Source organism: Musca domestica, unplaced genomic scaffold (genome assembly GCF_030504385.1).
Source record: "Musca domestica strain aabys unplaced genomic scaffold, Musca_domestica.polishedcontigs.V.1.1 366, whole genome shotgun sequence".
Taxonomy (NCBI): Eukaryota; Metazoa; Arthropoda; class Insecta; order Diptera; family Muscidae; genus Musca; species Musca domestica.
Genome location: NW_026712320.1, coordinates 270211 through 291268, shown reverse-complemented (window position 1 = coordinate 291268; position 21058 = coordinate 270211). Strand labels below are relative to the sequence as shown.

At 35.6% G+C, this 21058-nt stretch overlaps 1 protein-coding gene and 1 long non-coding RNA gene across 2 annotated transcripts in view; both read left to right on the top strand.

Moving 5' to 3' along the window:
- Window positions 1–1951: 1951 nt before the first annotated feature.
- Window positions 1952–21058, top strand: part of LOC101892520 (tyrosine-protein phosphatase non-receptor type 14) — a 31788-nt gene continuing 12681 nt past the window's right edge. Inside the window, exons 1-2 of the mRNA XM_005188879.4 lie at window positions 1952–2740; window positions 17215–17664. Coding sequence (XP_005188936.2) covers window positions 2656–2740; window positions 17215–17664 — 535 coding nt within the window. The 5' untranslated portion in view covers window positions 1952–2655. The remainder of the gene's footprint in view (window positions 2741–17214; window positions 17665–21058) is intronic.
- Window positions 3074–4054, top strand: LOC109613636 (uncharacterized). Its single transcript, XR_002195115.2, has 2 exons — window positions 3074–3429; window positions 3493–4054. It is a non-coding gene; the product is annotated as an uncharacterized LOC109613636 (long non-coding RNA).

The following is a 21058-nucleotide window of genomic DNA, read 5'->3' as shown; positions in this document are numbered from 1 at the left end:
GAAGAGAAACGAAAACAAAACATAATAATAAATCTTTCTTCTTCTTCCTTTAAAATTATATCAATTCAAAGTAGCGCAAGAGCATCCGAGTTCATGTTGACGCTTCAAAAATACTTTGTAAATGAAAAGTTGGTACAACAGTTGGTACGTGCGAGGAGACCGACCAACTTTTTCATACAACTTAAAAGTGATAAGTTGGGCCAACTGTTGGTGTGTCTGAGGGCAGCTTAAAAATAAAAACACAAAAGGAATTGCCAAAAATTTTTCCATTTTCAAATTTCCATTCGTTTTACCTCCATTTCTCATACAAATATAGACTTGCCGCAATTAAACTTGCCTTATGTAAATTGAGTTCATAGCTGCATTGATTTGTTCATTATCAATATTCACTTCACTGTGACATTATCGTTGAACTAGTTCCTTAAATCTTATGGCTCCACTAATCTTATTTGTATTTTTTGGCTAAATCTTGATTTTCGCTCAATTTATGGTTTGTTGGAAAGACTTAAATTCTGCAACATTGATTTTTATGTGGATTTTTTTCACGCCAAACTTTAAATTAATTAAATTATTTTCTTATTTCATTGTTAATATATAGCGTACCAAATTCAAATGCGTACCAAAAGATAAATAAGTGCTGCATTTTGTTGGAATATACAGTAAGTTAAACCTGTACATATAAATAGCCAAATTTTTCATCTTGCCCATGGTAGAAGAATATAAGTATCTGCAACAACTCTTGGGAACATTCATATGTCAAAAATTTTAAATTGTTTTGTCAAAAATAAGCATATCTTTATATGTTTACTTATACGACACAAATCGGAGGTTGTAATAATATGTATTTTCAGCAATTTTTACAAATTTCAATAATTTTTCATTCAAGATTTTCAATTCCAAATTTGGTTTGACAGTTCATTGTCCCAGCAGTTGTGTCGATGCGACTACCTGTATTCTTCTACCACGATCTTGCCTGATTAGTCCAAATTCAACCTTGGTGGCTACGTCAAAATCATCTTGGACTTGGAAAATTTAGGAGCTAAGTTGGAGATATACTCATTTTCGTATCTCCACGTTAAACATTCAATAATTTACCGGAAAAACATTTTGGAAAATGCCTTATATTTTCGAAAATTGAAAAAAACATAGTAAAATAAAAAAGTGAACCTTCTGCAATTCTTGGTACAATAAAAAGGTATTTATTTTTCTAAGTATGCTCGACTTCTGCCAATTTTGTGTATGTATTTATTGTTTTGAAAAATAAAAACCAAATATTTTCAAAATCAATGATTGAAGAAGCTTTAATTGTGGGACGCGAAGTTTAGATATTCGCCAGTTTTGCCATGTTATTGAAAGATCGAACTATTTAGATTATATTTTTGAAAGAAAATTCAGGCATTTCATTCATTTTTCGCGCTTTCCGATTTGTATTTCCAAATATTTTGTCTTTGTTATTTTATTATTTTTCGATTAAAATTTTGGGAAAAAAAAATGATAAGACTAGTATATTCTTGCATGTGAAGGAACGACACATTACCTTAGTCTCTGTATGAACGTCGTATTTGCCCTTTGTTTGCAAAATACAAGACAAAGGAGGTCATTGTCAAAATACCAAAATTTGGCTTTGTGCCGTAAAAGTTTCGAAAATTGCAAAGACAATAGGAAAAGCATCAATAAAAGGCGTATTTTATTTATATACTGCTCCCTTTTTTCCTTTTTATCAATTGTTGTTCTTTTTCATTTTATCGTAGTATAAAAATTGTTCACTCTTGCGTACAGCGTCGAAAAATACAACTCTAATCCAAGACAATTTGTCTGGTGTAAACCCCAAGTTATTTCCTGCATTCAACAGGTAAAAACTAACGCCGTCATAAATTTCATACAACGACTTCACAGTCGATTACGAAGGCGTCATTTCAATTAGACTGCATCGCCGCCGTATGTGCAACAATTTAGTTTGACTCGGTTCTCTGTGTTGGCCACAACACTTTCTTCTTAAATTATTTTTGTTTCTTTCTTTTGATATTTAACGAAAAAAGTATCTACGAAAACTAACTAAAATTATAACAAGTGCCTTTAATTACTCGCTAGTAATACGAAACGAATAAGCTAATAATCATAAGGAAGTTATTATTAATCATAAAAAAGAAACTAACACACAAAAAATTGTAACCTAAACGCGACGCAGCAAACACGTAAAGAAAACCAGAAGACGACAAAACTCGCAGCCAGACGACAACGTTGACGTTAAACGAAAAAAAGTAGTAGTAGTTGAAAATGTAAATGGAATTCGGTGACGCTCGTCGCTGGCCAAGAATAACAAGAATTCAAGTTAGAATAGAACACACAACAACAAAACTTAAGACCAACAACAAATAGCTGCTTGGCTAACGTGAGATTCTACCAAAAAGTAAAAGAAAGCTAGCTTGCTACCACAGAGTGTTTTTTGTAGTGTTACGTACCTACGTACATTCCACTGTATGTATGTAGCGCGAGTTGTGTGCGCCTGATATTGTGTGCAGCAGTGTGTTCTTTTGTGAAATTTGTGGATATCTTTTAAATATTCCCAACGAAAAAAAAGTGTCTTACAACAAGCGAACGCCAACTAAAATTCTACCAACCTGGAGCAGTGGACAGTCATCAAACATTTGAAAAATGCCTTTAAAATTTCTCAAGAAATGTCGACAATATAATGTGACATCGAAAAGTCTTTTTGTCATATCTGTGCATCATTTATTGGGTGAGTAAAGAAAGAATGAGCTAGTGAGTGTAGAGTGCATGTGTTTGTTCGTTTGTGTGTTTGTTGATGGAGATCATAGTGAAGAGATCAATCAATTGCAAAGTGTACAAGTGCCGTAATTTAATTGTGGAGGAGGGGCGGGGTGGAGTCATCTCTTGTCAACCATGCAATTGTTTTTTGTGTGCGGGGGTGTCTCTCATTGACTCGGGTATCATGTGCAATGTAATTAGTAGGTGGAGTAGGGCTCACATTACTCTTCTCATTACACGCTGTTGTTGTTGTTGTTGTTTTTATTGTTTGTGTTGCAATTCTCCTCACACTAGAGATGGCAAAATTAAGGAATGTCGCCGCCACAGCACAATTGTTTGTATTTGTTGTTATACGACGATGTCTGTCGGAGTCGTTCGTTCCACTTGACTTTCTTTGTTGTCATAAGGGTTCCGTGTACTGAGTGTGGGAGAGAAACAGAGAGTGTTGTGTGGTATTGCACAAAAGAGCAAGTGCATTGACGCTTGATTTTTTTCCTGTTGATTTTCGTTGTTGTTCTTGCGCTCCTATTCTGTCAAAGTTACCGAGAGGGCTGGCCATTTGTTAAAATGCAGCCAAGCCAAGCACGATTTTGGATAAAATTGATTGGAATTTATTATAAAAAAACATATTTTCAACTATTTTATGGAAGAAATCCATAGGTAAAATAGCCAGTAACGTTTTCAATAAAGATTTATCTAACTTTGTTACTTTTTTAAGAACAGACGTGCAAAAAACGGTGTCAAATCTAATATAGGCTGTTGTAAGAAACCCCTCCAAGATGCATAAGGAATGTCGAAAACAACGTTTAATTTGTTCGCATCGGAACTTTTATCAAAATTATGAAGCTCTAAAATCATTAGAGATATCCTCCATTGATTTTTTGATATTCTCCACCATGATTTAATTGCATTCCTATATTTTTATTGCAATTGTTTTCAATCTCCATGACAAATACAATACGCCTTCCATTCCCCGAAAGAGACCCCTCAAATGTTAATGTACAGCAAAAAATGCATTCACTCATCAAAATATTTAAACGAAAGCAAAAAAAGAAAAATTTAACTAAATTCGTCGACGTCAATGAACACTTTACACCGGTAGCAGGCAGGCAGTGCAGGTGTGTGTTTTTTTTTTGCACACACATTTTTTCGTCGCAGTCACTGCACGTTCGTGCACATTGCTGCTTTGCGCATGCCTAACCAACCATGTACAGGTGCAGTGATTGCTCTCTGCCAATCGCGCCATCCATTCAGTGTTACAATAAAATGAAGAAAAAAACCAAAACATTTTTTAAATTCCTTTTATGTGTACAATTGTTTTTTTCTTTTTGTGCATTTTGGTGAAATAATTAACGATTTCTTATCATTGAAATGAAGAAAATTTTGCAATGAAATATGTTTGTTGGGATTTCTTTTATTAAAATTTAATTTTAATTTCATTCGTTTCGAACATTGTGTCATTGTTAAGAAATCGAGACATAAAAATATTTTTACAATTTTTTAAGTCTCCTTTTATTTAAAATTTTTACTCTGCCCCAGAAATAGTGAATTTTTTGCACTTTAAGGCAAATCTCATTTTTTTGTTGGTTGGGCCGCTAAAATCATTGCAAAATCGGGCTACGTCAGTAGGCTGTACACAAACGGGGACCAATATTAATTTATAAAAATCATCTACTTTTTTAACATATTTTCTTGCCATCTGATATAATAGTTTCTGGAAGAATATGATTTATAATCAACGGTGAAGGTTTTTTCCCCTTTCTTTCTTCCACTGGGACAATAAAGGTATTTATTTGAGCCTCTCTCCACGCCTCCAATGACCCATAGCTCCCTCATCCAATGTTTTCTACTGTACTTTTTATTTCCGCCGATTTTTCCAGTACCTCCTAATCGCACTTCGTCCTGGAACGAAATGAAAAATTCCACTTCGCTGCAGAATTTGCTTCAGTCCATTCCAGATTGAACTCCTGCAATTTTGGCGGTTTGATATTTATAGACAAATTACTACACCATAAGAATGAAATTGCCAATATTTGGTAGGCCCACAAATGAGACCGGTCCAGGAAAGTTCCTTTCCTTCCGGACTGGATGAATATACATTTTCCAGTTCTTTTATGGCCTTTACTTTAAAATTTAAACGAGGTACATGTGTACTAACCGCCTCAAAGAATGGTATTTTTATACCCTCCACCATAGTATGGAGGGTATATTAAGTTTGTTATTCCGTTTGTAACACCTGGAAATATACATTTTAGATCCCACAAAGTATTTATATTCTTGATCAGCATAAAATTCAATGTCTATCCAGCGATGTCCGTCCGTCTGTCCGCCTGTGGAAATCACTCTAGCTTTCGAACGAAATGAAGTAGGATGATAAAATTTTACTCAAATGTATATTGTGTCTGCAGAAGTTTTGGTATTGAAAATTGGCCATGTAGGTCCACGCCTTCGTTTAGCCCCCATATATCAGTACCTCCTTGTATTCGGTATTCTGACGATTTTAGGTACAATATTCACCGGAATAGTTTGAAATTTCCTATTTACAATTCTTAATGGGTACTACAGTCAATGAAAAAAATTGCGTATGCAGGCCCACGTCTTCGTATAGCCCTCATATAACGGAATCTCCCGATATTCGGTATTTTGATGATTTTATCGACCTTATTCCCCAGAATTGTATCAAATTTGGTATTTGATGTATACTATAGCCTATGACAGAAAATTGTGTATACAGGTCCAGGTCTTCGTATAAGCCCCATATATCACTACCTCCCTGTAGTAGGTATTTTGACGATTTTGGGTACAAAATTCACCGAAATTGTTTGAAATCATAATAGGTACTACAGCATGTGACAGAAAATTGTCTATGCATGTTCAGTTCTTCTTATAGGCCCCATATATCACTACCTCCCTGTATTTTGACGATTTTGGGTACAAAATTCACCGAAACTTTTTCAAATTTCGTATTTGAAGTTCATAATATGTTCTACAGCATGTGACAGAAAATTGTGTATACAGGTCCAGGTCTTCGTATAAGCCCCATACATCAGTATTTTGACGATTTTAAATACAATATTCACCGGAATAATTTCTAATTTCGTATTTCATAATGGGTACTACAGCCTGTGACATAAAATGGAATATGCAGGCACACGTCTTCGTATAGCCCTCATATAACGGAATCTCCCGATATTCGGTATTTTGATGATTTTATCGACCTTATTCCCCAGAATTGTATCAAATTTGGTATTTGAAGTTCGTAATGGATACAACAGCCTATGACAGAAAATTGTCTATGCAGGTCCAGGTCTTCGTATAGCCCCCATATATTCGGTATTTTGATATTTTTAGCTACACTATTTTTTTCTCAAGTTTCGTATTTGAATATTGTAATGGCTTATGACAAAACATCCTATGCAAGTCCACGTTTTCGTATATACTCTAATATAACGTTGGCTTCCTACATTCGGTATTTTTAAGATTTTATCAGAATTTTTAAAGGATTTTATTTTTTGAAAATTTTCAAATTGTTGGACGGTATTCAAAGTTCGGCTCAGCTTTTTCACTTGTTTCCAATTGTGCTTTAGTCTATTTCATCTTACTATATCCTGGAACGAACTGAAAGCAACCACTTTCCTGCAGAATTTGTGCCAGTCCGTTTCAGATAGCACTCCTTTACTAGTACTACACCATAGAAATGAAAACGCCTATATTTGGTAGGCCTTTAATTTTCGACTTGCTGGGGTTTTATCAACAATTCAAGTCGAAGCTGGGTTGAGGTTTTCGGGGAGTGGAGTACTTACCTTCTAGACATAATAAAATTTCGGATAATTCGAATTTTCTTAAAATATTTAGGCCATTTTTAGATAAGAGGAAATGTCTTAAAGGTGAAAGCACTTTGCTATGTGTTAGCGACTACTTTATTTTGATCGCTAACTTGCGGAAATAAGAGAATTGAAATGAAAATGCGTAAGAGAATCCCAAGCTGTATTATACTTGGGCACATGCCACTGCATTATGACACTAATGATCAACAAATTGTTTCATATTCTTTTTAATTACTAAAATATTGAGAAAAGCTAAAAGCAATATCGAGTTTGAGAAAGCACTGCAGTTCCAGGCCCCTAAGGTCCCCTTAATCCTACCATTCATACCAACGACTCCAGTCCTTTAAATCAAAATCAATTTAAATGCTAATAAAATAAATAGGAAGCAAATGATTGCCCATAAAAAGCTACGAATTGCATAACCTTTTAAGGAGGGGATCAATCGCCTATGATGAATATAATTTTTTAATTAAATTATTCAGCGATCAAAATTGGTGTGTTACACATCTCAGTTTGGCCAACAATTTTTTTATTGTCATTTCATTCTTTTGGTAGCTCTTAAAAATATGACAAATTTGCAAGACTTCAGCATTTTTTCCTGCGAGCTTTATTCGATTATAAATTATCTTTATGTGACATGCTAGCCAACAATATCTCTGTAGCCAAATCGTACCTTTCTACCACAAATTATTAAATATTTCCATATAAGAGAGTTTTGTTGGTGTTGTTGGAGTATTTGACAAAAAAAAAAAAAAAAAAAAAAAAATAACACCCAATGAATATTTAGAATTCTCTAAATTCTAATTTGTATGCAAAGCCAGAGACTTGTGTAGATGGCTTGGCTTGCTGGCTATTGGGCTGCTGCTGCTGCTGCTCGTTGGTTGGTTCATGACTTTGTTGCCTGGCATTATTACCATTAATAGTGGTGTTGTTGTGTATTATTTTTTTTTATTGATTTTGAGTTTATATTTTCTAAATGATATTTATTTTATATTAGTTTTGCTTTTAATTTATTAATATTTTTTTCTGTTTTATTGATATTTGTTGTCACCTATGGCCGTGATTCAATTTTGTTTTTGTGTGTATTGACTCCCTGTTCAGTTACTGATTTTCTATATTTATTGTTCTTATTTTTTTTATTGTGGTAATTTTTATTACAAATATTGTGACTTTTTTTCATTCTTGGAGTGTTTGCTTTGTCATTGGAATAATTGTTCTTTTGATGTGGTTCTTGAATGGATGGCGGATCTAAAATTTAGGGATTAGGATTCGAGAATTTTTTAAAATGAAGGCCAGAGATTCAGTTGATGCTATGGTTTATCAGTGACCTACGCAGGGACAGTTGTAGTAGTTATTTTTATACCCTACACCGCATAGTGGCAAGGGTATTAGGTCTTTGTGCATTTTTTGTAGCAACGTGAAGGAAGCGAGATATACCCATAGTTACCCTTGAGGATCTTCATAGAATCACTTTCTTTCACTAGTCCCTACGTCCGTCGGTCTGTCCATGTATTTTTGTGAACAAAATTCATGTCGCATTTATTATCCGATTGAGATGAATTTTTCCAAACAATATTTGGTTGGCCCAAGGACAAACCCAATTGAAATTGGTGATAATCGGATCAGATTTAGATATAGCTCCCATATATCTTCAACCGATTTCGGTAGAATTGTGGACAAAATCACCAATATCAGTCCAAATCACCTGAATTTTGGCACATACGACCGAATTCAGTCTAGAAGCAAATACATAGAATTCGGAGAAAATCGGTTCAGATATAGCTATAGCTCCCATACATAGGTTTCATACGATTTGGTGTCAAAATCCCTCACATTCGTAATATCCATTCGACAGCAATGATATTTGGTACCAGATATCTTATAGAGCTCGGATATACATCTACCAAATTTTATCAAGATCGGTTCAGATTTAAATATAACCCCCATATATATCTTCAACCGATTTCGGGTTGATGGTGCACCAAGTGGCCAATATAAGTCCAAATGACCTGAATTTTGGCACATCCGACGGAATACAGTCTAGTAGCAAGTATATTTAATTTGGTTAAAATCGGTTAAGATATAGCTAAAGCTGCCATATATATGTTCCATCCGATTTGGTGTTTAAGTCACTCGCATTCGTAATATGCACCCCACAAGAATGATGTTTGGTGCCAGATATTTTATAGAGCTCGGAAATACCTCCTTCGAATTTTAATTAGATCGGTTCAGATTTATCGGTTTATTTATATATCTTCAACCGATTTTGGGTTAATTGTGCACCAAATGGCCAATATAAGTCCAAAGACCTGAATTTTGGCACATACGATCGAATTCAGTCCAGAAGCAAATACATCAAATTTCCCTCACATTCGTAATATGTATTCGACAGCAATGATGTCTGGTACTAGATATCTTATAGAGCTCGGAAATACCTTGGCCTTATTTTATCGAGATCGGCTAAGATTTGGATATAACCCCCATATATATCATTAATCCGATTTCAGGCTCCGATACATATTTTTTTTTAATATAATTCTTCTCGAAGTCATATCATGCACTCTATAGCAATGTTATTTGGTAACAAATGTTTTTCTGCACAGAAAGAGAAAGGATATTCGGTCTACTTCATCAAGTATCTCCCCACAAAGGCTCAACATTTTGAATGATTATAACTCTTATAAAATGTGATGTGACAGTCCGATTGTCTCCAAATTACACAAATAGCAATATTTTTATTAATCCAAGATCTGCTGCGAAGATAGGATATATCGGTCCACTCCTTCTGGTACCTCACCCATAAAGGGTCAATATTTGGAATATCCTTGAAGCTCATAAAACAAATCCTGGCAAATCCTAATATTTCTATCAGCACAAGATCTGTTATAAAGATGGGAGAGATCAAACCATTTCTTCTGGTAACTGCCCTATAAAGGGTCAAAGTTTTGAATAACCAAAACGATTACAAAATCCCAAATAAGCATCCGGCTCATTTCATGTTTCATACATCCCATTATTTCTACTAACACAAGATCTGCTTTGAAGATGGGAGATATCGGTTCACTCCTTCTAGTACTTCCCCCACAAAGGGTCAAATTTTTTAACAACCTTATCTCAATGTTTCCAACAACACAAGTTCTATTATAAATATGGTAGATATCGGACCATTCCTTCTGGTACCTCCCGCTCAAAGCAAACGAAATAAGCATCTAACACTCTTCAATTTCACAAACACACATACATTTTTGCTAACACAAGATCTGATGCGAATAGGATATATATGTATTTGCGAACCCATTCTGGCACCTCACCCATAAAGGGTCACAATTTCCAATACTTTTATCTATCATAATTTGCGAAAAGTCGGGGATTCTTTACAACTCGCTATATCCAAATATTTCTCTCAACAAGAAACCTGAGATGAATATGGAAATTTTAATTTCGATTAAAATTGGGTAAAAATGTTCGATTTTCATATTCATATTTCATATAAAGTGAAGTAAGTAGTCAATATAGTCCAAAACTGGCATTTCGTAACACTTATATCATATTTATTTCGGTCCGATACGAAACGGGCAATATAGGTCCATTCCTTCAGCACCTACTCCATAGAGGGTCAACAATTTGAATAATCATAACAGAAATGAAAATATATTTAAATAATCGATCATTGGCTGAGGTTATACATCGGTCGGCAAAACCGACTGATACTTTTTAACCTGTTTTTTGTACTTTTTTCAAGGAAAAATTAATTTTCTTCCTAATCGACGTTTCCTTCCAAAATGGTTTTTGGGTATTTCTGCTATTATGTGGAGGATGTATTAATTTTTCCATCATCTTTACATTTCCTGGAAATTTTCATCATGGACTCGAGTACTTAGTCTATAATTTTCCATAACTCATTATACGACCATCGTTACGAAGAATTTTGTCGCCATACTTTGTGTTTGATTTAAAATTCACATTCGTTATAAAAAATCTATAAGGAAAAGTATACATATAGACAATTTTAATTGCTGTGCATGGGCCAGAAGAAAATAACATATCTATTTGTCATGAATCTATATAATTATATTGCACAATCGAAGGAAAAATTATTTACCTAAGACACCTAAACGATTTGTGTAATATTTTTAAAAGAGTTGGGGTGACTGAATCGAAAGTTGACTATTAGTATACTGACAGTAATCTCATTTGTTTTTGACATTGTCTGGGATATGGATTTGGACACAGTGTGTGCACATGAAAGGCTAGGCAGGCGTCGCTTTATCAAGTATTTTTACTTGGTAGATTACGCTTAATTAAATGCACCTATTTTCTGGCCACATTATACCTGGCAATCTTACTTTTCCAAAATACTACAAGATATCAGTCGTGTAACTATCGGTCGGTTTAGCCCACAGATGTATTCCCTCAGCCAATGTTCGATAATTTAAATATATTTTGACTTGTGTTATGATTATTCAAATTGTTGACGCTCGAATGGAGTAGATTCCAAAGGAATGGACCAATATTGTCCATTTGGTATCGGATATAAATAAATATAATATAAAAGTTGCGACGTGCCAGTTTCGGGCTATATCGACTACTTTCTTCATTTGAATGAGATATGTGATAATTTTTAGAAAATAATATAATAATGCGCGTAAGGTAACACATATAGTCGGCGGAAGTATTCCATTTTCATACTTCATCCAATACAGGAAGAAATATTGGTATGGGCAAATTACAAGAAAATCGAACATTTGTATCCAATTTTGATGCGAAATTATAAATTCCATATGCATCTTAGATTTCTGGTTGAGAGAAATGCTTAGATCTAGCAAGAATCGCTGACTTGTTTCGCAAGTTACGACAGGTAAAAGTATTGAAATTTGTGACCCTTTATGGATGAGGTACCAGAAGGGGTTCGCAGATAAATATCATCTTCACAACAGACCTTGTTTTAGCAAAAATGTTTGTGTGTGTGTGAGAAATTTGAAGAGAGTTGGATGCTTATTTCGTTTTTTGAGCGTTTTGTTTTTTCAAAACTTTGACCCTTTGAGGGGGAGGTACCAGAATATATGGTCCGATATCTACCATATTTATAGCAGATCTTGTGTTGATGGAAATATTGAGATGTACCAAATCTGTATGAAATTGGATGTAAATTTCGAATTTTATGAGCTTCATGGATTTTCAAAATTTTGACCCTTTGTAGGGGAGGTATCCAAAGGAGTGGACCCATCCCATTCCATCTTCAGACCAAGTTTTGTGTTGATAGAAATATTGCGATGTGTGAAATATGAAGAGAACAGGATGCTTATTTCGGTTTTTATAATCGTTTTGGTTATTACAAACTTTGACCCTCTGTGGGAAAAGTGCCAGAAGTAAATGTCCGATCTCTGCCATCTTTATAACAGTTCTTGTGTTGATGGAAATATTGAGATATACCAATTCTGAATGGCATCGGATGTTAATTTCGCGTTTTATAAGCTCCATGGATATTGCAAATTTTGAGCCTTTGTGGGGGAGATACCAGAAGGTGTGGACCGATATATCCCATCTCCACACCAAGTTTTGTGTGGACGGAAATATTGCGATGTGTGAAATACGAAGAGATCCGTATGCTTATTTCGGATTTTATGATAGTTTTGGTTATTCAAAATTTTAACCCTTTGTGGGGAGGTACCAGCAGGAATGGTCCGAAATCTACCATATTTATAACAGATCTTGTTTTAATGTTAATATTGAGATGTGCCAAGTCTGAGTGGAATTTCACATTTTATGAATTTCATGAATATTCAAAACGTTGACCCTCTGTGGGGGAGGTACCAGAAGGGTTGGATTGATATATCCCATCTTTACACCAGGCCTTAGATTAATAAAAATATTGTGATGTGTGTAATTTGAAGACATTCGAACTCTTACATCACATTTTATAGGAGTTATAATTATTCAAAATGTTGACCATTTGTGGGGGAGGTACTTGATAGAGTGCACCGATATGGTACATTTTCTCACCTGACCTAGCACTGATGAAAATGTTAAGATTTGCAAAATTGGAACAATATCGGATTATCCTTTCTTTTTCTGTCAGTAAAATATATACTTTTTTAAATTTCGTTCTTTTGTGGGGGAAGTACCAGAAGGAATGGACCGATATCGCCCATCTCCGAACTCGATCTAAGTTTGACAAAAATATTACGATGTACCAAGTTTGGACCAAATCGGATACTCCCTTCGAGGGTTATCGTGCGCATCAGCCAGATAGACAGACGGACGGACGGACGCTAGATCGACTCCAAATGTCCTGAAACGGGTTTGGTCCAAGGAGACCTAGGGTATAAAACAGTTATTTCGATGAGTCACGTTTTGGCCGTATCAAATGATATATACCCTCTCTGTAGCCATATATAATTTTTCTATAATTTATTAAATAGCCTCATTATGAGACCACTTTTTGGATCGGTATTTTCCATAAGCTTTCAAATATTTCAAATACATTTTTAATATCGGTGTAGTATATCCAGGACTAGCATCCGGACTTTCGGGTCAAATATCTTGGACCCTGGGTCCGTTCCCCTGTGCCAGAATCAGGATAAACACACCCACCTCTGGAGAAAATTTATAGAAAATTTTGAAGATCTTTACTAAACTAGGGTTAAGCCAAAATTAGTTTCCTTTTCTTGCATCTATGATTAATGGCCACAAGCATAGATGCGAGAGTAGGAAACTAAGGTTGAGAGCAAAAACAGATTTGTTGTTTTTAACAAAATGGCATGAACCCAGTGTCACTTCAATAAAATTCCAAACCAATTATTATTTATTCTAAGAATATATATTAGTGATAGTACTCTGTGTTTTCATCCCGAAAATTTGCATTGAAAGAAACCTCGTCTACCTCTTTCAATGATCCTTTGATACCACGAAGAAGGTAATCTATCTCAGGCTCTCCCCCAGGTCATTCTGAATAGTTGGAATGTTTCCAAATTATCTAAATTCCTCGTAAACTCCATTGGCGCCACATAGCTCTACCCTCTCAGGGAGGCCTATCGTTTTATAAGATGGCACAGATAATGATACCTTGCATTATCTATGACACCAAATACTTGAGGACATTGTTTCCACTTTCTAACTTCAACACAGATAGTGTTTTTCTTTTTTTCAAACGCTGCATCGCAACATTATCTTCCGACTTATTTTGGAATTTACTGTGAATGAGCGTTACTGAGAATTTTCCTTTGATTATCATTTTTTTGGAAATATTATTTAAATGACATAAGCAAATTAATTTTGGGACAACAAACCAATCTTTGATTTCTTTTTATTTTCAAAGAAATATTTTGTTTACTTCGAGCACGATGATAATTAGGAAAACTAGAAAAAACCAATTTGGATATATTTGATCTCCCTTGACACTGGAAAGAAAGTGCATTTTGAGTATACGCAACATCTTTTTATATCCTCAGCCATATGTCTAGAGAGAGGGTGTATATCATTTGATACGGCCAAAACGTGCTTCATCGAAATAACGGTTTAAGACCCTAGGTCTCTTTGGACCTAATCCGTTTCAGGACATTTGGAGTCGATCTAACGATGTCCGTCCGTCTGACTGGCTGGTGCGCACGATAACTCTCGAAGGGAGTATCTGATTTGGTTCAAACTGGGTACATCGCAATATTATTGTCAAACTTAGATCGAGTTCGGAGATGGGCAATTTCGGTCCACTCCTTGTGCTACCTCCCCTACAAAGAAAATAATTTACTGCACAGAAAGAGAAATTATAATCAGATTTTGCTCCAATTTTGCAAATCTTATTATTTTCATCAGTGTTAGGTTTGGTGCGAAAATGGAGAATATCGGTCTACTCCAACCACTAATTTTCCCACAAAGGGTCTAAATTTCGAATAATTATAACTCTTATAATTTATGATGTAAGAGTCCGATTGTCGTCAAATTACACAATTCAAAATATTCTTATTAACACATGGTCTGGTGTACAGATGGAATATATCGGTCCACTCCTTCTGTTACCTCCCCCACAAAGGGTCAACATTTTGAATATCCACGAAGCTAATAAAACACGAAATTAACATCCGATTCCATTCAGACCTGACAAATCTCAATACTACCGTCAACACCAGATCTGTTATAAAGGTGGTAGAAATCGGACCATTCCTTCTGGTACCTCCCCCACAAAGGGTCAAAGTTTTGAATAACCAACGACGATCATAAAATCCGAAATAGGCATCCGGTTCTCTTCATATTTCACACATCGCAATATTTTATATTAACCTGAGGTCCGGTGTAAAGGTGGGATATATCGGTGCATTCCTTCTGGTACCTCCTCCACAAAGGGTAAAAATTTTGAAAATCCATAAAGCTCGCAAGAAACGAAATTAACATCCGATTCCATTCAGACTTGGTACATCTCAATATTTTAATCAACACAAGATCTTTTATAAAGATGGTAGAAATCGGACCATTCCTTCTGGCACCTCCACCACAAAGGGTCAACGTTTTGAATAACCAAAAACGATCATAGAATCCGAAATAAGCATCTGGATGTCTTCAAATTACACACATCACAATATTTTCATTTACACGAGGTTTGGTGTACAGATGGAATATATCGGTCCACTCCTTCTGGTACCTCCCCCACAAGAAGTCAAAATTTTGAATATTCATGAAGCTCACAAAATGAGAAATGAGCATTCGATTCCATTCAGGCTTGACACATCCCAATATTTCCATCAACACAAGATCTGTTATAAAGATGACAGAGATCGGACCATTACTTCTGGTACCTCCCCCACAAAGGGTCAAAGTTTTGAATAACCAAAACGATCATAAAATCCAAAATAAGCATCTGGTTGTCTTTAAATTACGCACATCACAATGTTTTTTCTATGCGAGGTCTGGTTTGAAGATGTAATATATCGGTCCACTCCTTCTGGTACCTACCCCACAAGGAGCCAAAATTTTGAATATTCATGAAGCTCATAAAACGTGAATATAACATCCGATTCTATTCAGGCTTAGCAACACAAGATCTGTTATAAAGATTGTAGAGATCGGACCATTCTTTCTGATACCTCCCCCACAAGGGGTCAACGTTTTGGATAACCAAAACGATCACAAAATCCGAAATAAGCATCTGGTTGTCTTCAAATTACACACATCACAATATTTTTACTAACCTGAGGTCCGGTGTGAAGATGTGATACATCGATCCACTCCTTCTGGTACCTCCCCCACAAAAGGGTGAACATTTTGAAAATCCATGAAGCTCACAAAACACAAAATTAACATCCGACTCCGTTCAGACATGGTACATCTTAATATTTTAATTAACACAAGATAAGTTATAAAGATGGTAGAGATCGGACCATTCCTTCTGGTACCTTCCCCATAAAGGGTCAAAGTTTGGAATAACCAAAACGACAAACTGGAGGTCGTCTTCATAAACGAGCTGGAGGTCGTCTTCATAAACGAGCTGGAGGTCGTCTTTATAGACGAGCTGGTGTAGGTCGTCTTCATAGACGAGCTGGTGTATGTCGTCTTCATAGACGAGCTGGTGTAGGTCGTCTTCATAGACGAGCTGGTGTAGGTCGTCTTCATAGACGAGCTGGTATAGGTCGTCTTCATAGACGAGCTGGTATAGGTCGTCTTCATAGACGAGCTGGTGTAGGTCGTCTTCATAGACGAGCTGGTGTAGGTCGTCTTCATAGACGAGCTGGTGTAGGTCGTCTTCATAGACGAGCTGGCGTAGGTCGTCTTCATAGACGAGCTGGCGTAGGTCGTCTTCATAGACGAGCTGGCGTAGGTCGTCTTCATAGACGAGCTGGCGTAGGTCGTCTTCATAGACGAGCTGGCGTAGGTCGTCTTCATAGACGAGCTGGCGTAGGTCGTCTTCATAGACGAGCTCGAGATCTTAGGTCAGAGGGGAATTGGTCAATATTGGCCAACTGCTTCGGAAGGGTCAACTGTTTGCATAATCATAACTCAAGGATGGGGGCTTCCATCTGTCGGCAAAACCGACTGATACTATTTTTCTTGTTTTATTCATATTTCGATTCAGTGCTGTTACCATCCCATCCTTCCTGTTTTCTTTCAAATATCTTATCAAATATAAATTAAATATCAAGTAGGCACTTCAATTTGCCTAAAATGTATTCAAAAGGCCTCTTATTTCCTAATCCCTATGGCAATATGTGGAAGATTAAGGGGTGTTAACATAAGTATTATTTATTTCTTAATTCTTATACCCTACTGGGCACAGGGTATTGTGTTTTTGTGCATTTTTTTAATGTAGAAGGAAAGGAGATAGACTACAGGCCCTTTTGATGATCTCCATGGAGTCACATTCTGATTCAATTTATGCCTTTAGTAAATCTTCCAACAGGACATATTCAATATTAGTATAGGGATTGTTAAAATTTATCTTTAAAAAATACTTTAATAACTGGCAAGTTTGGGTAAGAGTTCAGCAATAGATTCTGATTCTGGAGCTTAGGTTCCCAACTATGCGAAAATTCTTTCCATAAAATACCTCAGTTCTAAAATTTTATTTCAGCCATTTTCCCCTCTAAAATATCACAACTAATTCCGCCTTTTTCTTCTTTTTCCCCCACAGATACCACAACCACCGTCGATTGTACCATCAGCTCGGAGAGCAAAGGCCAAGAATGTCTCGACAATGTCTGTCAACGTTTGCTCATACAACAGCCGGAATTTTTCGGTCTACGCTATATTGTCAAGGGAAAAGAAGATGAAATGAAATGGATCGATTTGGAACGTTCCCTTAGTCGTCAGCTGGAAAAATATGCTGCCGGTACGAAAATCTTTCTGCGCGTACGACACTATGTTACAACGGGTGTACGGCATTTGAGTGATGAGGTGACGCGTTACTACTACTTTCTACAGCTGAAAAACGATATCTATGAGGGAAAGATTGCCTGTGATATACGTACGGCCATACTGTTGGCCCTCTATTGTCGGCAGGCGGAATACGATAGTTATCAGAGCGATAAACAGAGTAAAGATTATTTGAAAAAGTCATTGGTATTGCCGAAAAATCTACAAGGTGAGTTTATATCTACAGCGGTGAGGAGGAGGTGGGGGAGCACTCCCTGGAATTCTTTCTAATTGAATCAACAATTGCCAAAACAATTCAAACTTTAAAACCATTAAGGTAGAGTCAAAAGTCAGGCGGGCCGACTATATGATACCCTACATTACTATGCATATTTGGTAGAACTCCCGTAACAAAAAATAATTTATTTGAAGGAGATCATACCACCCATCAACATTTGGCTTTAGAGCATTTATAGTTTGGTTTCAGAGGTAACTTATATATGGCAGGCATATCCAATTCTGAATCGATTTTCACTAAATTTGAGGGAGATACTTTAATTGCTATAAAGTGAATGATATCGCTTCGAGAAAGATTATATTTAAAAAATATATATCGGAGCCGATTCCACAAAATGGAAAAGTACGTCCCGAAATTCACTCCATTTTGGGCTGATATTAGCCATTATTTTCACAATAAATCTGAAATCGGATTAAGGATATATATGGGAGCTATATTCAAATCTGAACCGATCTCGGTAAAATTTGGCAAAGGTATTTCCGAGCTCTATACGATATCTGGTACCAAATATCATTGTTTTCGAATGCATATTACGAATGTGAGGGACTCAAACACCAAATCGGATAAAACATATATATGGGAGCTTTAGCTATATCTGAACCGATTTTCACCAAATTTGATGTACTTGATCCTGGACTGGATTCGGTCGTATGTGCCAAAATTCAGGTCATTTGAACTGAAATTGGCCATTTGGTGCACAATTAATCCGAAATCGTTTGAAGATATATATGGGAGCTATATCGAAATCTGAACCGATTTTGATATAATTTGGTGGAGGTATTTCTGGACTGTATCTGATATCTGGTACCAAATATCATTGTTGTCGAATGCATATTACGAATGTGAGGAACTCAAACACCAAATCGGATAAAACATATATATGGGAGCTATAGCTATATCTGAACCGATTTTCACCAAATTTGATGTACTTGATCCTGGACTGGATTCGGTCGTATGTGCCAAAATTCAGGTCATTTGGACTGATATTGCCATTTGGTGCACAATTAACCCGAAATCGGTTGAAGATATATATGGGAGCTATATCGAAATCTGAACCGATTTTGATATAATTTGGCGGAGGTATTTCTGGACTGTATCTGATATCTGGTACCAAATATCATTGTTGTCGAATGCATATTACGAATGTGAGGAACTCAAACACCAAATCGGATAAAACATATATATGGGAGCTATAGCTATATCTGAACCGATTTTCACCAAATTTGATGTACTTGATACTGGACTGGATTCGGTCGTATGTGCCAAAATTCAGGTCATTTGGACTGATATTGCCATTTGGTGCACAATTAACCCGAAATCGGTTGAAGATATATATGGGAGCTATATCGAAATCTGAACCGATTTTGATATAATTTGGCGGAGGTATTTCTGGACTGTATCTGATATCTGGTACCAAATATCATTGTTGTCGAATGCATATTACGAATGTGAGGAACTTAAACACCAAATCGGATGTAACATATACATGGGAGCTATAGCTATATCTGAACCGATTTTCACAAAATTTGATGTACTTGCTTCTAGACTGAATTCGGTTGGATGTACCAAAATGCAGGTCATTTGTACTGATATTGGCCATTTGGTGCACAACTAACCCGAAATCGGTTGAAGATATATATATGGGAGCTATATCGAAATCTGAACCGATTTTGATAAAAGTTGGCAGAGGTATTTCCGAGCTCTATAAAAAACCTGGTACCAAATATCATTGTTGTCGAATGCATATTACAGAAGTGAGGGACTTAAAACCCCAAATCGGATGAAACATATGTGTGGGAGCCATAGCTATATCTGAACCGATTTTCTTTTAAGTCTATGTACTTCTAGACTGAATTCGGTTGGATGTGCCAAAGTTCAGGTCATTTGAACCGATATTGGTCATTTGGTGCACAATAAACCTGCAATCGGTTGAAGATATATATTGCAGCTATATCGAAATCTGAACCGATTTTGATACAATTGTTAGATGTATTTCCGAGCTCTATTAGATATGTTGTACCAAAAATCATTGTTGTCGCATGCATATTACGAATATTAGGGACTTAAACACCAAATATGATGAAACCTGTACATGGGAGCTATAGCGATATCTGAACCGATTTTCATCAAATTGTGGCCATTTGGTGCACAATTAACCCGAAATCGTCTTAAGATATATATGGGAGCTATATCAACATCTGAAGCGATTTTGATATAATTTTGCGGAGGTATTTCTGGGCTGTATCTGATATCTGGTACCAAATATCATTGTTGTCGAATGCATATATATATATATATATATATATATATATATATATATATATATATATATATTTATATATATATATATATATATATATATATATATATATATATATATATATATATATATATATATATATATATATATATATATATATATATATATATATATATATATATATATATATATATATATATATATATATATATATATATATATATATATATATATATATTTGGGCTGATATTGGCCATTTGGTGACCAAATCGACTCAGAAAGTGATTCTACGGTGATCCTCAAAAGTAACTATGGATCTATCTCGCATCCTTCTCCATGTTACAAACAAATGTACAAAGACATAAGACCCTTACCACTATGTGGTGTAGGGTAGGTGTAGGTATAAAAATAGTTTTATGTTTTCCTATGTATGGCCGTTATCAGTTGTAGTTCTTTGTAGCACTTGTCACATCGGCCCTTTGTTATTGTATGCTATGGACTTATGGTATTCAAAATTTGTGTATTAAGAAAGAAATTTTAATTGTTTTATTTATTTATTTACTTATAGGCGATGATAAGATATGATGCGCCGACGCTATTCATATAAGAACAAGGAAAACAAATATTTGCAAAATACCCTCAACCGCATAGCCGGCCATTCCCCCACCATGCATAGCCACGGTGTGACAGTGAATTGGAGTGATTCATTAATTTTTCTGTTGTTGGTGTGTGCAAAAATTGTATTTTCGAAAATTGACGTCAAAATGCCATACCGGCGGCGCAATATGCTATTGTCAGTCAATATGTCTGCTTTGAAAACTAATGAGGATTTATCAACTCGATACCACTACAATGATGAGCTATCATGTGAAAGAATGTCCGGAGGAAATAACAACAAAAATTATATTCTCTTTTTGGCTGGACAAATTTCCAACACATGTTGATTAGCAATTTGTTTATTTTAAGATCGCCAAATTTATTTAAATTTTGATCAATTGGACAACTAGAAATGGGGGCTATATTAGATGGAAGGCCATTTAATGTCTTCTATTTGTAATAGACATC